General features: G+C 56.7%; 1 protein-coding gene across 2 annotated transcripts in view; it reads left to right on the top strand.

Moving 5' to 3' along the window:
• Positions 1-17606, top strand: part of CACNA2D2 (calcium voltage-gated channel auxiliary subunit alpha2delta 2) — a 141699-nt gene that overhangs the window by 25337 nt on the left and 98756 nt on the right. For both annotated transcript variants that reach the window (XM_026500923.3, XM_057311735.1), the window contains exon 2: positions 1211-1292. In XM_026500923.3, the coding sequence (XP_026356708.2) occupies positions 1211-1292 (82 nt within the window). The remainder of the gene's footprint in view (positions 1-1210; positions 1293-17606) is intronic.

Raw genomic sequence — 17606 nt, 5'->3', positions numbered from 1 at the left:
CTGTGCTTAACCCGTGGTGTATTTCAGTCTTTGTGGTAACTCTCCTATGAGCCCTCCCTGGAATGGCCTTGTTCTGCGTGTGGTGCGATGAGGAAGTTGAGGTGCTTCTTCAGATGCGTTAGGACAGTGGCCCTTGGTCGCAGCAGCGAACCCCTTTGGAAGTGTGGAGAACATCTCCCTGGCAGGCCCTTGGCAAGGACTGGTATGGTTTTGCTCACCTGATCCAGCACTGCCTGAAGGAAGGGTCACAGATTAGAACGGGGACCGAACCTCTCCGCAGATGCCATTCCAGTTCGTGGGTGTGGGCTGACAATACTGGGTTCTGAGGCCACCTGTCCCTCCTGTCCACTCACAACTATTCCGGAGCAACACCCTTGACCGCCTGTCCTCATGTGTCCTTCTCATACCCTATGAGGCGGCCCCAAACAATCCACACTTTCTGGAGAAGACTGAGACACAGATGGGTCAGAGTGGGTTCAGAGGAACACCAGTGTGAAGGAGACCTGCGTAGGCTGGTGGCATGGGTGATGGACTCACGGGGCTTGCCAGACCTCAGAAAGGCGCGGGATGGTCTGAGCTGGACCTGCAGGTGGGCAGTTGACGCAGGGCATGCAGCCATGAGCTTCAGGTGGCATCTGAGTGCTGGCAGGGAAGGGCCGCCTGCACCGGAAGCTTTCCAGGTCCACTTCTCAGATGAGGCCCACAGGGGCAGGAACCTGCCGCCAGCTACACGATGACAGTGGCGACGGCAGTGACTCACGTTCCTTCCGCTTCCTCAGGCCTCACCCAGCCTTGGGGACAGGAGGCTCTGAGATCCAGCAGCCCCCACGTGGCTCACTCACGTTCCCCTCTTCCCTGGTGTCCAGAGTCCCCATGTTCAGAGCAGCAACATCAAGGGCTGGCTCTTCACGGTGGAAAATAGTCTCCCTGCAGGCTTCTTGGAGCTGCCGGCCTCCCTCGGTGCATTTCAACTACAATCCGCTGTCCTTCCTGGCTGCCCAGCAGTACGTGAGCAGAGCCTGGGCCGCCAGGTCTGCGCTTCAAAGAGACTCACGGGCTTACTCCGGTTCCGAGCCTCTGTTTCTTCACCAGTGAAATCGGGCTCTGAAGGAGTGGCTGCTAATGGTCACGCCCCAGGTCACTCCGCGCTGGGCTGTCCCAGCACTGGGGCGGGGGGCCCTCCTGACACCTGTCTCCTCTCTGCACACAGGATGCAGCACTGGGCCCGGCGCCTGGAGCAGGAGATCGATGGCGTGATGCGGATCTTCGGGGGCGTCCAGCAGCTCCGCGAGGTAAGCCTGGTGCCCTTGGCTTTTCTGTTCAGGGACCCTCTTCTGAGTGGGAATGGGGGAAGGGCTTCAGAAATAAGGAGTGAGGTTAGGCGTGGGGGGACACAACTGGGCCCATCGGGGCCGGTGGGGAAATGACTCGAAAAACAGCCACTCCTCCAGGCTTTGGCCTGCTCTTTCTGGTACTGAGCACTGTCCAGTGAGCTCTGATGTTGGGGTGTTGGGCTTTCAGGTTTAAAAAAAAAAATTATTTATTTATTTGAGAAAGAGAGAGAGAAGGCAAGCGGGGGGGAGGAGCAGAGGGGGGGACAAGCAGACTCTCCATTGAGTGCGGAGCCAGACGCGGGGCTCGATCCCACGACCCCGAGATCATGGCCTGAGCCGAAAGCAAGTGTCGGATGCCTAACTGACTGAACCACTCGGGCACCCCAGGCTTTCAGGTTTTAAGTGGGTGAGGTCTGAGTTTGAGGAAGCGGGAGGGGACACGCAGGCCCTGGAGGGTGTGCACAGAGGCTGAGGGACCGTCGATGCGATGAGTGGGGCAGCCAGGCCGACAATAGTGGAGTACAGTACCGCCGCGCCGGGCGCTGCAGCAGGGGTTGAAAGCCTGTGCTTGGCGAGTTGAGGGATCAGGGCAGGAGGGGTGATTGATTAGGCGCTGGCGACCACATTCATCCTCGGAGATTATGTTAATGTTTGAAATAGTGATGTGAAGAGCAGGCCATCCGTCACCCCCAGAAGGCTGCAAAATGTGTCGCTGTCAGGTTCCTGAGCCGTCGCTCTTTATGTGGAAATGCAGAGGCTCGGAGAGCTGAGCTCTTGGAGTGCTTGGGTGGGACTCCCAGGGACCTGTGGGGACTTTGAGGAGCTCCTGCTGGAGGCTTGGGCCAGGATGCCCAACCAGAACCAAGCAGGGGGGTAACAGGGTTCTCCTGCCGATGGTTGTCCCAGTAACAGCAGAGTAAACAGTTTCTGTAAGTGGTTCGGCCAAGAGGCCCGGTCTGGACACTGTTCGTGACGTCCCCCCTGGTCGGGCCTGGGATCAGCAGGTGTAACCTCTATGGGGAAGCTACCGTGGGGTTTTAGCCTTGGTCTTCTCCCCCTGCTTAGCGTAGGGCAGGTACCCAGGAAATGGGGCTGGCAGTGAGTGCGTTGCCACTGGCTGAGGATGGGGCCATCCCTCTGGCACCGATGCGGCTGATCAGCGCTGGTTAACGAGGTGGTAGCACGACAGGGAGAGGGAATCCGAGTCTGGAGGTCTCAACCCTCCAGCTTGCTGGGTATCCTCCCCCTAGTGGCCCAGTCTCTCTGAACCTCCCTGCCCTAATTGCCGGGCTTGAATTGCAGTAACCCTCATCCCACTCTTCCCGTGAACTCTCAGTGACTCAGCCGTACTTGGAGGCCAGCAGAGCTTTCCAGAGAAGGCTCTGTAGGAAAAGCTGTTCCGGAACAGAAGTCAATTTATGCTCAGGAATTGCACCCGGCACTGACTGGGTTCTAAGTGGGCGCTGCCAAGTGTAGCCATGTAGGTTAATGAAGAAGCGATAGTACCCTGGAATGTGCGTCGTGGGCCTTTCCAAGTTTCGTGTTGGAACATAAGGTGTACCCCACAGAAGTAGCTAACTACGCGCCTCCTGTCATGAATCTTCCATGCTTTGAATTCTCATCCTGAGGACATGTTTATTGTATAGTCATGGGCAACTCAGACCCCGAAAGTTTGCCAGGGAGGAGGTAATGCACACGTTTCATGCATGAGATTTGGTTCTGTCTGAACCATTGAGCTCTCTGGCTGGTGAGAACCAGAGATGGAAGCCCAGCTCCGCATCCCCACTGTGTGCTGCTGGGCGAGTCCCCGACCCTCTCTGATCCTCACTCTTGGTCTGTGGCGTGACTGGGAGGTCTGGCTGGAGGGTGAGGTGATGAGAATAACAGTGGATGGGCTGACACAGATACACCCCCTTTTCTAGAAATTTGACTTTCCCTCACTGATCATTTTCACTCCGAGGACGTGTTGGCCCCTTCCTTTCTGATGGGAGGTAAGTGATTCCAGACCCTTTCATCAGTGAGCACGTCTTCCCCCACCCCCACCCGGCCAGCCATAACCAGAGGTACGTCGCTGGCTGCGGCAGCCCTGAGGCTTGGGCCAGGGCTCCAGACTCCTGTTCTGGGTGCTGCTCCTCTCTGGCTGCACCTCTTGGAAGGTTGGGCAGGATGAGCCTGGGGAAGTGGGGAGCTGCGCTGGAGCAGGGGCCGTGCTTGGTGCGGCTGTGGCCAGCCTGGCCGCAGGCAGAGAAGTGCTGACCTGGCGTTCCCGGCCGGCTCCTCCTGGCATCCCTCCGCCAGCCGACGGCTGCCAGCTCTCCAGCGGATCACTGTCCTGCTCCAGTTTTTTCTCACCTGCTTCCTCAGCCTCTTACTTTCCGCTGACAGCTCTGGGGCTGCTTCTTGGTGCCGGGCACTCTGGTGAGGTGGGCGGCAGGAAAGCAGGTGAAGAATCCCAGGGGAAAAGAACAATCCCACGGGAGCAGGGGGGAGCCAACCTCCCCGCCCCCTACAAGCCACCCCAGACCTGAGTCACCATGGTTCTCCTTCAGAGGCATATGAGCGGGAGCATGTGGCCAGCCCCCGCCCAGCTCTGACGCGTCAGGAGGGACGCTCACAGCAGAGCCCTGACCCAACTGCAGACGCTCCCGGGATCCTGGCACCAGCTCGGCCAAGCTGACAGCCTCAGCCCCCAGTGGCCTCCCCAGGCCTCCCTGAGCTGATTCTGTGCTACCCCCAAACGCCCTGCAGTTGGGGTGTCCTGGCATCTGGGCCCCCTTGGCCTTCCTCCCCTGCATGACCACCCTCTGCCCCTACCCCAGTCCTGGAGGCCGCCCCACTCCCAGAAGCTGGGCGCCACAGAAGCTGGCAGCTGCAGGAGTCCAGAAACTGCAGACAGTGGCATGTGGGAGCGTTTTCCTGCCTTGGCACTTTCCTCCTCCCGACCACAATCCCATGGGGGCATGGCTGGGTGCAGACTGGGGCCCACTTACAGGTTAGGAACCATAGCACACCAAGGTGGTGTGTGTGGGCTGTCTGCAAAGATCCCACCATGTGCCTCATCTAAGCCCAGGGCCAGCACATAGTGGGTGCTCCTGCTGTGGCCTGGTGTTCACATGCCATCCCCACCCCCCATGCTTAGCCAGACACTCCTGAGCCAGGCCCCCCTGGGTACCCAGCCCCACCTCCCTCCAAGCCCTGGCCTACTCCTGATGTGAACAGGGCACAAAAGTGTGGACTCTACTGTAGTCTGCCCTCTCCAGAACCCCTGGAAGCTGATCAAGGTCTCCTAAGCTCCTTCTCTGCCCTCCCCCATCGGCACCATATTGTCCCCATCCTGGGTAGGGCGGGGGAAGAGCAGAGAGCATATGCTTGGGCTCTGAGCTCATTTACATAATGAGGCTGATCAGGATGAATAATTCATCAGGTGCCTGGGGGCGCACAGGGGAGGATGTGGAAATGGCCAGTCTCCCCATTCTGAAGCCCAGGTCACTCTGACAGGTACAGCCAGGAACCTACTCACTTGTAACTGGGTGTCCAGTGTAGAAGGGGAACAACTCTGGGGACCCTGTGGGAAAGCAAAGCAGGAGAGATCATAGTCAGACAGGAGGAAGAACCAGTGGCTCATCAGACGCTCCGTCCTGAGATGGGCTCCTGACCTGGGTGAGAACCTTCCTTGGAGGCTCTCTAAAAAAGGAAGTAAGAAGATCCTCTGTCTGGGGTGAGGGAGGGCTTCCTGGCCAAAGCTGGGCTGGGAACAGAGATCCAGGATGACCATGTCTGGGATCGACAGGCCACTCTCTGGAAAGTGTCAAGCCAAGCCTGGGCCTATGGGAACCTTTCTCAGTCCACATCAACCCCTCCTACCCCGCCTTCTGATTGGGGCAGAAATGGCTTAGAGCCCTGTCAACAACCCCGGCTGCCTCACTTCCATGCTGGCCTTAGCCCAGCTGCATGCTGCTGCTTACTCCTGTGGTCCTGACAGACAAACGGGAAAACCTAGGCCCTAAGTGACAGTCTCCACTAGCCAGTCCCATCCTGGAGCCCTGACCAGCAGTCTTATGTGGTAGTGGGGGTGGGGAGAAGTACCAAGCCAGAGGTGCAGTCCTGGGGCCTACCTGGAGGAGCTACCCTGAGGCAGCCCCTCCCCTCAGCTGCTGAGCTGCGTCCTCGGAGAACAGGAGAATAGGACCCTAGGACTCGGAGTTCCCTACCCCTAAATCTCCTCCTCCCCTCCCCACTGCTGCGCTTCTCTGGACAGGCATGGTGATTCAGACCGATGGCGTCCGTGTGTCCTCACTGCTCTGGGTAGCCGGGAATGGCATTTCTGAACCAGGGATGGTGCCACAGTCCCAGCCCATCTTGTCTGCCCCTGGCCATCCCTGTACCCCGTCTGCTTAGTGCTCCCTGGGAATGTGTAATTAATATTTGTGGAGTGTCACATCTGGAGCTGGCTCCTGGCAAGGACCAATGTCTGGCCACATCAAGGGCCCCTTTCCTAAGGGGCCAGGGAAGCAGAGACAGGACCTCTTCATACATGCCTTCGAGACAGGCCTCCCACCGTCCCTCCAACCCTCCCCCCTGGCTGGAACCACTCATTCCCAAAACTCATGCATACTCTAATGCTGGCTCAGGGGTGCCGGCCAAGGCTGTGGTTGGCCCCCATCTGGGGAGGGTCCTTTCTGGGCATCTGGGCATTCAGGTGGGGTTAGCAGTGTCCAAGAGTGCCAGGGAAGCTCAGAACCCTAGAGAGCCTGGGGCAGAAGAGGAGGAAGGAAGCTGGGCTAGGGGGAGGTACTAGGGAACAGAACAGCCCTTTGGAGGGCCAGGAAAGGAGAATTCAAATGGCTGTGACCCCCAGACCTCACAGCTGGTCCTTCTCTCAGAGCACTTTGGTTCACATGTGCCCTGAGAAGCAGGCCTGCAGCTCCCTGGCCAGGCAGACCACCTCCCCTTGGGGACCAGCACAGCTGTCCCAGGTGATGTGCTCATGGTCAGGTGAGGGGTGCTGAGGGAGCCCCAACCAGGCCCATCAAAGCCCCTCCCCAAGGTTCCGGGAAGCCTCAGAACCTTAGGCCTAGGGGCTCTGCTCTTGCTCCTCCTGAAGCCCCCACCCCTCCTCCAGCCGCCTCCCAGTGAGACCCAGCAGCGCCCTCCTTTCTCCTGGTGAAGATGTTCAGGGTGTGGGGTGCGTCAGGGTGGAGGTGGTGGGGGCGCGGGTGTGAAATATGCCGCTGGGTAGGGATTGCTGCCGCTCGCCTCCCTAAAAACCCACATATATTATTCTTTAATGGAAAGTTAATTGTCTTATTATTCCCTCCATATGGTCCTCTTGCTCGGCACCCAGCGGGGATGCATGGGGCTGAGGAGGGGCTCCTGGGAGGGCGTCTGAAACGTGGTGAGGCCGCCACTTGAGCATAATTAGATACACAGAGGCAGACGCACAGAAGGCTGGCTGAAGCCGGCCTGGACCCCCTCTCTGTCCCCCCAGCCCAGCCTGCTCCCCACTTCTTTCCTTCCCAGGCCTGCCCTGGGGGTGGCCTCTTCTGCCCCTCCCCCACCAGAGGTCTGGGAATGCTGTCTCCTGAGCACGGTGTGGGGAGACAAGAGACTGGGAGACAGGGAGACTCTGTGTCCTGCTCGCCCCCTCCCCACACTCTCTGTTGTCGCCTACAGGAGAAAATTCCATTTTTGAAGCTTTTCAAAAGCCATTTCATCAGTGGCAGGAGCTCCTGCCTGCAGGCCAGCTGACTGGCTTCGTCTGCTGCACCCCTTCCACACACCCTCCCACCAGAGACGGAGTGGGGGAGGTCCGTGGGGGGGATGGCTGCCCTCAGACACTTGGCCCGGGAGCCCTGGCTTGTGTTGGCTGTGCCTTCCAGGCCCCGGCTACTGGCGCCTCCCCCACCCCAAGGGCTCCTCCAGTACCGGGCCAGTACCTGTGCCCTTCTCGGCCCCTGTCCTCTTCCAGGCCTCTACTCTTCCTACTCCCCAGAGAGTGAGGTCAGAACAGCCTCACAGCAGGTGGGGGGTGCCGTGACAGGGAAGTCCCCAGAGGAGCATGAGTGGGTAGTTGCCTCCATGGCCAATTCGGAGCCCCTCGCTCTGGAGTCTTGCAGGGGGAGGCTGGAGCAGGGAGCCCTGCTAGGACAGGCTTCTGGAGCTCTGGCACAGCCTCAGTGAGCCTGCGACCCAGGTGCCTGTGGGGGTTGTGGTGTGGAGGGGCCAGGTCTGTGGGAGAGGCCACTCTGGGTGCGATCAGCAGACCTGTGGCTGGTGGTACAGGCATGGGAGAGGGACCACCGCAGGGCCGCGGCTGAGGTCAGTGCCAGAGGACAGGGACCGGCTCAGAGCAGGAGAAAAGAGTTGTGCCTTCCTAAGGTGAGACCTGCCTGAGGTCCCACAGCTGGTAAGTGGCAGAACTGGAACTTGAACCTAGAACCTGTGCCACAGGCAGCATTTCCACGGTGGCTGGTGGTGGAAAGAGTGGAGGGGGCAGGAAGGGCAGGGCTGGGCCTTCCCACACTGAGGGACCTGGAGCTTGTTGTCCTGCCCCTCTAAGTCTTGCCTCCCCCATTCATGACATGGGGACCCGAGCACCTCTGTCCTCCTGGGATACGAGAGGATCTCAAGGGACCAGGGGCAAGGAAAGGCTACGGACAGAGCCCTATAAATGTGGGGGTGCCTTTGTGCTCCCTCCCCCACTATCAGTTGCTTGTCCTTCCAGGAATTGGTCACAGTTTCAGGAAATTCAGATGCCCATGGTGTCCCGTTTGCTTGTCTCAGCCCAGGAATTTGGAAATCAGTTTTCTCGTCCCTGCCGTCTGAGTCCGTCCCAGCTGCTATAACAGAATACCGTAGACTGGGTGGCTTATCATCAACAGAATTCTTTCTAATGGTTCTGGAGGCTGGGAAGTCCAACATCAAGCTGTCAGCGGATTTGGTGTCTGGAGAAGGCCCACTGCGTGGCTCATAGACCGCTGTTTTTTTGCTTTCCTCAAGTGGTAGAAGGGGAAGGATCTCTCTGGGGTCCTTAATAAGGACACCGATCCCCTTCGCCAGGGGCGCTGCCCTCACAACTTAATCACCTCCCATAGAGTGAGCCCACCTCCAAATACCATCCTGTTGGGATTAGGTTTCAACAAGCAAATTTGGGGGCAACACAGATATTCAGTCTCTAACACTGGCTGACCACGGCATCTTTTGGAAACCTTACAGCAAGAGGCACAAAAGCCAGCAGGACTTGAGGAAGCAGGGCCTGCAGCCCAGGGATGGGTGGGCGGCTTCTCGAGCCAGGAACCCAGGGGCCAGCTGCAGAGGCACCTCTAGCGAGGGAGGAGGTGGGCAGTGGTGAAGGAGAGGGACCCTACACCCCAGAAGAGGCCTGTGAGTCTGTTTCTCAAATCAGCCAGCCAGTTGGCAGGTGTCTCCAGGCCTGGTGGATCGGGCATGGAGCTTGGCTGGCAGTAGAATAGAAGTGGTAGGAAACCACCAATCTGCGGGCCGGCCCCAGGTACTGGCACGGGGGATGAGTTAGTGGGTCAGAAAATGGTGTGGCCGAGGCCAAGGCTGAGGATCACGGGTTCTTGAGGGTGGCAACTCCAGGGATCTCTGGAAGGTTCTGTGACTGGGGTCCCTCTGTTTATGTTTTTGTTTTGTTTCTTAAGTTTATTTAAGTTTTAAGTAATCTCTACACCCAACATGGGGCTCGAATCCACGACCCCAAGATCAAAGGTCGCAGGCTCCTCCAACTGAGCCAGCCAGGTGTGGGGTCCCTCAGTTTAAAGAAGAGACAATCTCAGAGGCATGGTCATGCCTCACCAGGCAGACAGAGTGCCTCTCTCCGGAAGTTTGGGTTGAGAACCCATGGCTTTGCTGCACACTCCTTCCCTAAAGTGGATGCCCCTCGATCCTTCCATTTTGAGAGTCTAAGACGTTTGTCTGTCGAGCTTTCCTAACGCAAGACACCCCCACTCCTCCCCACACACACAGCAAGACTGTTCTGATGAACACCCTGGCTCTCCCCTGGGGCCCCAGAGAGGCTGGCCTTGTAGCAGGACAGCTGGGGGTCAGCTCCGATGGGGGCCCAGTATTTGCAGATTGTTGAGAAGACACCGGGGTCTGCCCCCTCCCTGCTGGCCTCTCCATCTGTCTCTGGAGAGTAGTGGGGCTGCATGTCCAGAGCCAGGGGCCAGTCTGGATGATCAAGGGTGGGAGAAGGCAGATGAGGGTAGAGGGCAGAACGGGTTTCCATGCTGGGCCCCCGGGTATGGCTGACCCGATCTGCATTCTTCCCCACTCCTCCACCCCCATCCATTGCTGGATCGGTGGCAGCCACGGGGACACTTGCCTGAGATTTGTGGAGCCCCAAGCATTTGGCAGAGGCAGAGAAGTAATTGGTTCTGACAAACCACAGCCGGCCCCAGGGGCAGCCTGAGCAGCATTTACCACGAGCAGGCAGGAGACGGAGGCTCAGCCTGGCCTGCCTCCACCTTCTCTGAGCACGGCTCTCCTCTCCTTTGAGCAGAGACCTAGAGTTTGGAGAAGGTTACAGAGCCCCAAACCTCCCGTCTTTCACATACTCGTCTCCCAGCCCTGGGTGGCTCTGCAGGGCAGCTGGCTGGCTGCTTATGAGTGTGTGGGGTCGGGGCAGGGGATCCGGGACAGACTCCTGAGCCCACTCCTTGTCCATCCTCGGGTTCCCATGAATCAGGAAACCCCAAGGCTAGAGTGCCCTGGCCTAAGGGTGTGGGTTGGGGGCTGGGCCCCAACTGAGGGGTCGCAGAGTCTGGGTGGAGAAGCAGGCTGCACACACACGGGGGACACATACACACGCACGCCTGTGGCGTGCACACGTGCCTGTATGTGCCCCCGAGGCTGGCCAGCAGTAGGTGCTTAGCTAGTAACTGTTCAGTGGCTAGATAAGGAAAGTGGCAGGCATGTGAGGAGTGAGAAGGGGGAGACCGGGGCTCTGACTGTCCCACAGGACCATGGGGACCAGCAGACCCACATGGGGGTACGGATCTAGTGCATCAAGCTAGAGCTTCAGTGCCGGTTGCCCTGGAAGAGGTAGCTCGCATGGGACCTTCCAGGCTTGGCCCCACATCTAGGGTCCCTGATTGCTCTTTGTGAGGAAACGGAGGGTGCGGGGGCCATGAAGAAGGGCCCAAGAGAAGAGCCCGCTGCAAGGTGTGTTGGCATCCAGATGTCAGGCTGGGACAGGGGAGACTGGGCTGTTGCCAGAGTGACTTGAAGGCCTGGCCAACGTATGTGGCCTGTGCGGGGGGAGCGGGGAGCTGTTGGACCTCCCAGCCATCCCTGTGCCCCCCTCAACTTCCATCTCCACTAGACATCCCAGCTTCTCTCCCTAGTCCCCTTGCCATTCTCCTCACTCACCCCCGTCCCCTCCAGGCCTCACCCCAGTTTTAAACCCAGCCCACAGCTCCCTCCCCCAGGAAGCCCTCCATGTCAGGGCTGAGGCCAGTAGTGTCCAGCGCTCCCCACTCCCTGCCGCTTTTGCATCCGTTGGGTACCCACAGAAGGCAGGAGCTGCCAGGAGCCTTGGGCGGGCATCCTGTGGGGTAGGGAGATTGTGACCAGAAGGCAGGGTCATGCCCAGGCCTCCCCGGAGTCCACCTGAACACAGGCAGTCAGACCCAGAAGGCGAGCAGCCCCCGCTCACTGTGATTCTTGTCCCCGACTCACTGGGAGACGCCTCTCTGGCCTGCGGAGACTCATGTAAGTAGAGTGCCACTGACCACACGTGGGAGAGAGAGGACAGGAGCGTGATGCCGTGTGCGGGAATGGGACTGTGTGCGCCTGGGAGAGAACCCGCAAATCTGCGTGCGTGCTGCGTGTGGGGGCGTGACCATGTGTGCGCAGGGGCTTGGGGAGCGTGGGTGCTTCGTGGGGGGCGTGGCCAGGCAAGTGTGTACACGCACGCGTGTTTGTGGCTGAGCTCTGTGTGGAGGTGTGAGCGGTGGGACGACGAGGAGACAGATGCCAGGAGCTCGTGTCACCCGAGCAGGTGAGAACTACTTAACTGGTTCATTAGTGAAGCTGAGAAATCTCAGTTGTGGGTGAGGAGCTCACATTCACGCACACACACACCATGTTCCCGTGCATGGTAAATGTCCCCCCCAGTTACTGTGCCTGCCCCTGCGCCCAGCAGCCCTGCAGGGGGACAGGGTGCCAGCCGTCTGTGGCTCTGTGTCCTCACAGCCCCGTGTGTCTGCACCCCGGGGCGGCTGTGAACCAAGTGGCCCCTCTCTGGAGAGCACAGGCCTTGTGCAGGGCAGTCCTCGTTGTCCCCAGTCCAGCGCTCGGAGAGGCCGGGTGGTGAGGCCACGGAGACACTGTTCCCATTTCACAGGGGAGGGAGCGGTGGCTGTGAAGGGGCGTGGGCAGGAGCCTCCTTTCCAGGTCTTGGGCATCGCGGTGAGGCCGAGTAGCCCTTCCCGCCCTGGGCTGAAGTGTTCCTTTCTGGAGGTGGCCGAACAGTTTGAGGGCTTAGAGCAGAGAGCTAGGGCTTCCTGCAGCCCAGGACAGACCTCTCCGGCTGGATTCCTGCGTACGGCCTGGGGCCTGCTCCCCCCAGAAGCCTCCTGAACACCTCCCCTCTGCCGTCCTCCCATGCACCCCAGCTCCCCCAGCCCCATGTAGCTCCCCCGTGTGTGACGGTGGCTGCCCTGTTCTGAATCCCCCGTTCAAGTGCAGCATCTGACGCACTAACGGGGCTTGTGGGGCTTGGCTCTGAGGCCCAGAGTCTCCTGGAAGCCAGCTCCCCACTCTCCCGCTGCCCCACAGACCCCCGGCCCCTGCTGCTGCCTGCATCGTCTTTGCGCAGGGAGACCCGGAAGCTGGGTCAAGTGGCAGCCGCTTGCCTCTTGATCAGGTGTTGACGGAGGAGCCGTCATTATGCTCCATCTACAGGCGCGGAATAAATTGGTGTGCAGTGAATTTATTCTTTTTAAAGAGGGACTTTCACACTGGGGAAAACTTTTAAAAAGAACATTTATATAAAAAGCAATTACCATGCCAGTAATTTTTATGTATTCTCCCCCTTCCATCGCTGCCTTTGTGTTTGAACGTGACCGCCTCCTGGGCAGCTGCAGCCTAGCTCCCTGGCCTCGGGCTACAGCTTCCCGCCTGCTGGAGTGCCTCCTCTGGGAAGGCTCCGGAACCAGGGCCCGGGCCCAGCAGGGGTGCAGGCTCCAGAGCACGGCTGGGTGGATTTATGTTCAAAACTCGGGTGCTTTGGAAATTTCCTCTCCCGCGCATCTCTATCCCGAGGTTGCTCCGATTCCAGGGCCGGCGCCGCCCTTCCAGGGCCCCTCCTGGCAGCACTGAGTACTTAAAGGCACCTGCTTCCCAGCAGTGTCACGGCTGGTCCGTGATGGGGGAGGTGGAGGTGTGGGAACAGGTATTTTCTCTCCCAAGGAGCCACTAACGGGCACCCTGCTTCCCCAGCCATTATTGCTCTCACACTCGATGCATTATGTAAATTGTCTCTGTTGCTAAGTGGTGGAGGAGCTGCTCAGGGGGAACGGAGGTCTGGAGCCTTCTGGGGAGGGGGGAGCAGGAGACTGGCCCTGAAAACTCACTGCTCCACATCAAGGAGGGTCTGGCAGCCCCCCAGCTCAGACTAGGACCTCCAGGGCTTGTACGCTGTCTCCCCTTCCGACCACAGCTCTGTGAGGGCGCTGGCTGTACCCCCCAGCAGACTGGGGCTCCCGGGAGGCCAGGGAGCTCTCTCATTGGACTGGGCCATCAGACTCGGCCTTTGCCTCTCACCTCGAACTGGCTCCCAGGGTAGGGCACGTGCCCCTCTGCTGCCCAAGGAGGCAGGCTTCTGCCACCTGCACGAGTCTCACCAGCAGCATATATGCCCACAGAACCTCCTTGGAAACCCTTGGCAGAGCTGGAAAAGGTCGTGTCCATCCATGGGGCTGGGTGACCCACTGTCTGCCTCCTGGGGGTCTCGGGGCTCCTTTTGCAGTGAGGCACAGTGAGGCACATAGGGGCATGAAGGTTCCTGGGTAGAACAGGGCCTGGGTGATGGAGGGGGCTCTCCCATGGTACTCGCCTGGCTTTCAGTCTTCCCTCTTGAGACACAGACCAGGGGGTCTGCGTCCAACGTCACGTTCTCTGTTCTCTGTTCTCTGAGGGCTCTGGATTGCCTCCAGCTGAGCCCAACTCTCATCTGAGCTTGAACTTCGTATGCAGCTCTTCTGTGCAGGTCTCACACCTGCCCTCCCTCCCTCCCTGGGACCGCCCCTCCCCCCCACCCCCCACCCCCCACCCCGCCCCGGGGTGAATCTTTGTCCAGGGCAAGGATGCCAGTGGTTGAAGAGTTGCAGGATTTCACATTTGCCAGACAATTACATGATGAGTTGGGGATTGCGGGGAGGGGGTGAGAATTTGCACAGACACGTGTAGCTCACCTAGCCCCACTTCGCAGGCAGTCTCTTCCCTTTGCAGCCCTCCGCAAGCGCGGCTGCCCGTGAGTCGGGGTGACTCACCCCGGCACAGGTTGAAACAGAGGTGGGGGCAAGGTAGTGAGTGGCCCATGCTGCTGACGTGGCTGCTGTCCCTCAGCTTGCTTTCTGATTACCCCCAACTTTGGGGAAATGTAGAAGTGGGGGTGAGGGGTCACCCAGACCTGGGTCACCAATACTAAACGGGTGTTTTGGCCTAAGGAGCCAGACGTGTGTACTCAGCTGATCAGGGAATTGAAACCTTGAACTGCCTTCGTTTTCCAGAAGAGTAAACAGAGGTGGTGGTGATGTCAACAGAGCATCATATCCGCTCTGCCCTATGGGGGCCCCTGGCTCCAGGCCAGAGGCTGGAGTCAAAGCAGTCAGCCTCCTGTCCCTGACTCCTCTGCCTATATTATCCTTTCTCCCTTCTTCCTTCTCCCACATCCCCCTCTTCCTCCCTTTCTTAATGTTTTTTTTTCTTTTTCTTACCTTTCTAGATGGATTTTTTTTTTAAGATTTTATTTATTTGAGGGAGACTGAGAGAGATCACAGAGGGAGAGGCAGAGGGAGAAGCAGACTCCCCACTGAGCACAGAGCTGGACACGGGGCTCCATCCCAGGCCCCCCGAGGTCTTGACCTGAGCAGAAGGCAGACACTTAACCCACTGAGCCACCAAGGCACCCACCTCAAGATGGATTTTTAAAATCAGGGTTTTAAAATCAGCATCCTGTACACACATGATGTACGCCATCGTTTTACCAGGCATGCGTGTGAGGGGCACAGCAGCCCCTCCTCTCCATTTCCAACTCCCCAGAGGCTGTCACTTTCTAATCTCAGAGCTCCGTATCTCTAAATGACATACTTATGTCACTGCTTCGTGATTGTTCCGTTTTAGGCATTATCCATGGACATGCGCTGGGGGAGAGGAGCACTTAGCTCTTAGTACTCCCCCTCTTCCCGTGCACAGCCCCATCCCTCACCCTCCTATCCCTCAACCTCCCATCCCTCTCACAGGGTCCCGCAGCAGGTGGGTCAGGACTCAGGGTTGACAGTGTCCTCACTTGGGCAGATGCTCTTCAGAACTGTAACTCAGAGTACACACTTCGGGGTACAATTTTTACATTTTTTTCCTGCAGGTTAACAACTGTCTGGTGTCTGCTTCATTTTCTGCGAACCTTTGCTAATGCTGCCCCAAACTCCCTGCCCTCCTCTCTGACCTCCTGTCACGCGTGCAGATGCCCCCGGGGTTCTGTCCAGTAAACCGCCCAGGCAAGCCTTACCTGGAGCCTCCCTACTTGCTCCTGTGAACACCGCCCGCTCTCCCAGCCTGCAGCTCGCATAGTGCCTGGGATTTCCCTCACCTGTCATGTGAGCTGGAATCCCTGATTCCTGGACCCTGTGGACTCCCCTTCCTTGGTTTCTGATTTGCTCCCTCATTTGGGTAGAGAAGATTTGCAGTTGGCTTCTTGAGGAAACGTACACGGGAGCCAGACTTTTGAGACTTCCATGTCTCAGAAAGCTTGCCCTCTCCCCTGCGTTTGGCAGACGTTGACGTTGGGCGTGCAAGTCCAGGGTGGAAACCATTTGCCTCAGCATTCCTGAGGCAGTGCTCCCTTCCTTCCAGCTTCTCAACTTGCTTCGGAGAGATCCAGAGTTCATGTGGATTCCCAATCCATTGTACATGACCTGATTTTCATCTCTAGAAACTTTCTCCCTGTGCCCAGTGTTCAGAAATTCCACATTGCTATACCTTAGTGGGGTTTGTTTTCACTCCTTACCACTCAGTAGACCCTTCAAGCTGGATACTCGAGTCCTTCAGTTCTGCAAAGTTTTCTTGAATAATTTCTTTGTTTCCTCCCTAATATTTTCTCTGCTCTCTTTCTAGAACCTTTAACTCAGACCTTTTTCTTTTTTTCTCTCTTTTCTCTGAATTTCCATCTCTCTGTTTTTTTCATCAGGAGATTTCTTAATTTTATCTTCCAACCTTTCTATCAAGTTTTTGTAAAGATTTTGGGGCGCCTGGGTGGCACAGCGGTTAAAGCGTCTGCCTTCGGCTCAGGGCGTGATCCCGGTGTTCCGGGTTCGAGCCCCACGTCAGGCTCCTCCTCTATGAGCCTGCTTCTTCCTCTCCCACTCCCCCTGCTTGTGTTCCCTCTCTCACTGGCTGTCTCTATCTCTGTCAAATAAATAAATAAATAAATCTTTAAAAAAAAAAAAGTTTTTGTAAAGATTTTATCTATTTATTTGAGAGAGAGCACGCACAAAGGGAGAGTGAGAGGGAGAAGCAGACTCCCCGCTGAGCAGAGAGCCCGATGTGGAACTTGATTCCAGGACCCTGAGATCATAACTTGAGCTGAAGGCAGATGCTTAATCAACTGAGCCACCCAGGGGCCCACCTTTCTATCAAGTTATACATTTTGTTACCATGTTTTTGATTTCCAACATCTCTTTTTGGCCCTTTTAAAAAATAACACGTAGCTCTTGTTTCATTGTTACCTCAATGTCTGTTAGCTCTCTGGGGATGATAGTATTATAGCTTTAAAAAAAAACAAAAAAAAAAACCTACTCCTTTAGGGGCCCCTGGCTGGCTCGGTCTGTAGAGCATGTGACTCCTGATGTAGGGGTCATGGAGTTCAAGCCCCACGGTGGGCACAGAGCCTACTCGAACACGCACGCGCACACACACACACGCACGCACAGAAACTCCTTTATTTTGAGATAATTTTAGACTTACGGAGAAGTTGACAAAATAGCACAGAAATTCCCCAACGCTTCACCCAGTTTCCTCTAACATTATCATCTTGCATAACGGTAGTACAAGTACCAAAGCTAAGGAGAAATTGACGTTGGTACATGACTGCTAACCAAAGGGAAGACTGTATTTGGCTTTCCCCAGTGTTTGCCCTAACGTCTTCTTCTATACCAGGATCCCACACTGCATTTCCTTGTCATATCTCCTTAGGTTCCTGCAATCCGTGACAGTTTTGGGGTCTCTTTCTTGAACTTGACACTTTTTAAAAAAGTACTCGTCAGTTATTTTGTTTAATATCCCTCAATTCGTGTTTGCTGTTTTCCTGTGAGTAGACTGAGGTTATGCGTTTCTAGGAAGGGCCCCGTGGGAATGATGTGTCCCTCTCAGTGTACCGTATCGGGGAGGACATGATGTCAGTCCGATTGGTCATGCTAGTTTTGATCATCTGGGTAAGGTGGGGTCTGCTTCCTTCCCCCACTGCAAAGTTGCTATTTTCCCTTTGTAATTAATAAATTTCTGGGGAGATGCTTTGAGGTTATACAAGTATCTTGATTCTCTCAAACTTTTGTTCATTCGTTCGTGGTAGCACCCATTGGTGGGTCTTGCCTGCCGCTGTTATTACTGTGGTGTTCTGTGGTGCTTTCCTATGCTCTCATTCCTTCTCCATTTATTAATTGGAATTCTTCTGTAAGGAAAAACTGTCCTTTCTCCCCTGTTTTACTTATTTATTCAATTATTTATATTTGTATCGACTCATGAATACTTACTCTGTGGGTTATAATTCGCTCTTATCATTATTTATTTTCTTGCTCGGATTATTCCAGCTTTGGCCATTGGAAGCTCTTCTAGGTTGGTTTGTCTGCCCTTTCGACATACTCCTCTCGTTATTCGAATGCTTTCTTACTTTCTGTTGCCACAAGATACTCCACGCCTGTCTTGTATCTTCCCTAGAATCGCCCACTTCTCCAAGGAATTCTGGTTCCGTTTATCGGCAAAGGGTATTTAGAAATTAAGATCTGTGTGCTGAGTGTGCTCTTGGCTCCC

This window comes from Ursus arctos, unplaced genomic scaffold (assembly GCF_023065955.2).
Source record: "Ursus arctos isolate Adak ecotype North America unplaced genomic scaffold, UrsArc2.0 scaffold_14, whole genome shotgun sequence".
NCBI lineage: Eukaryota > Metazoa > Chordata > Mammalia > Carnivora > Ursidae > Ursus > Ursus arctos.
The sequence above is the reverse complement of the archived record's forward strand: the minus strand, read 5'-3'. Positions and strand labels throughout refer to the sequence as shown.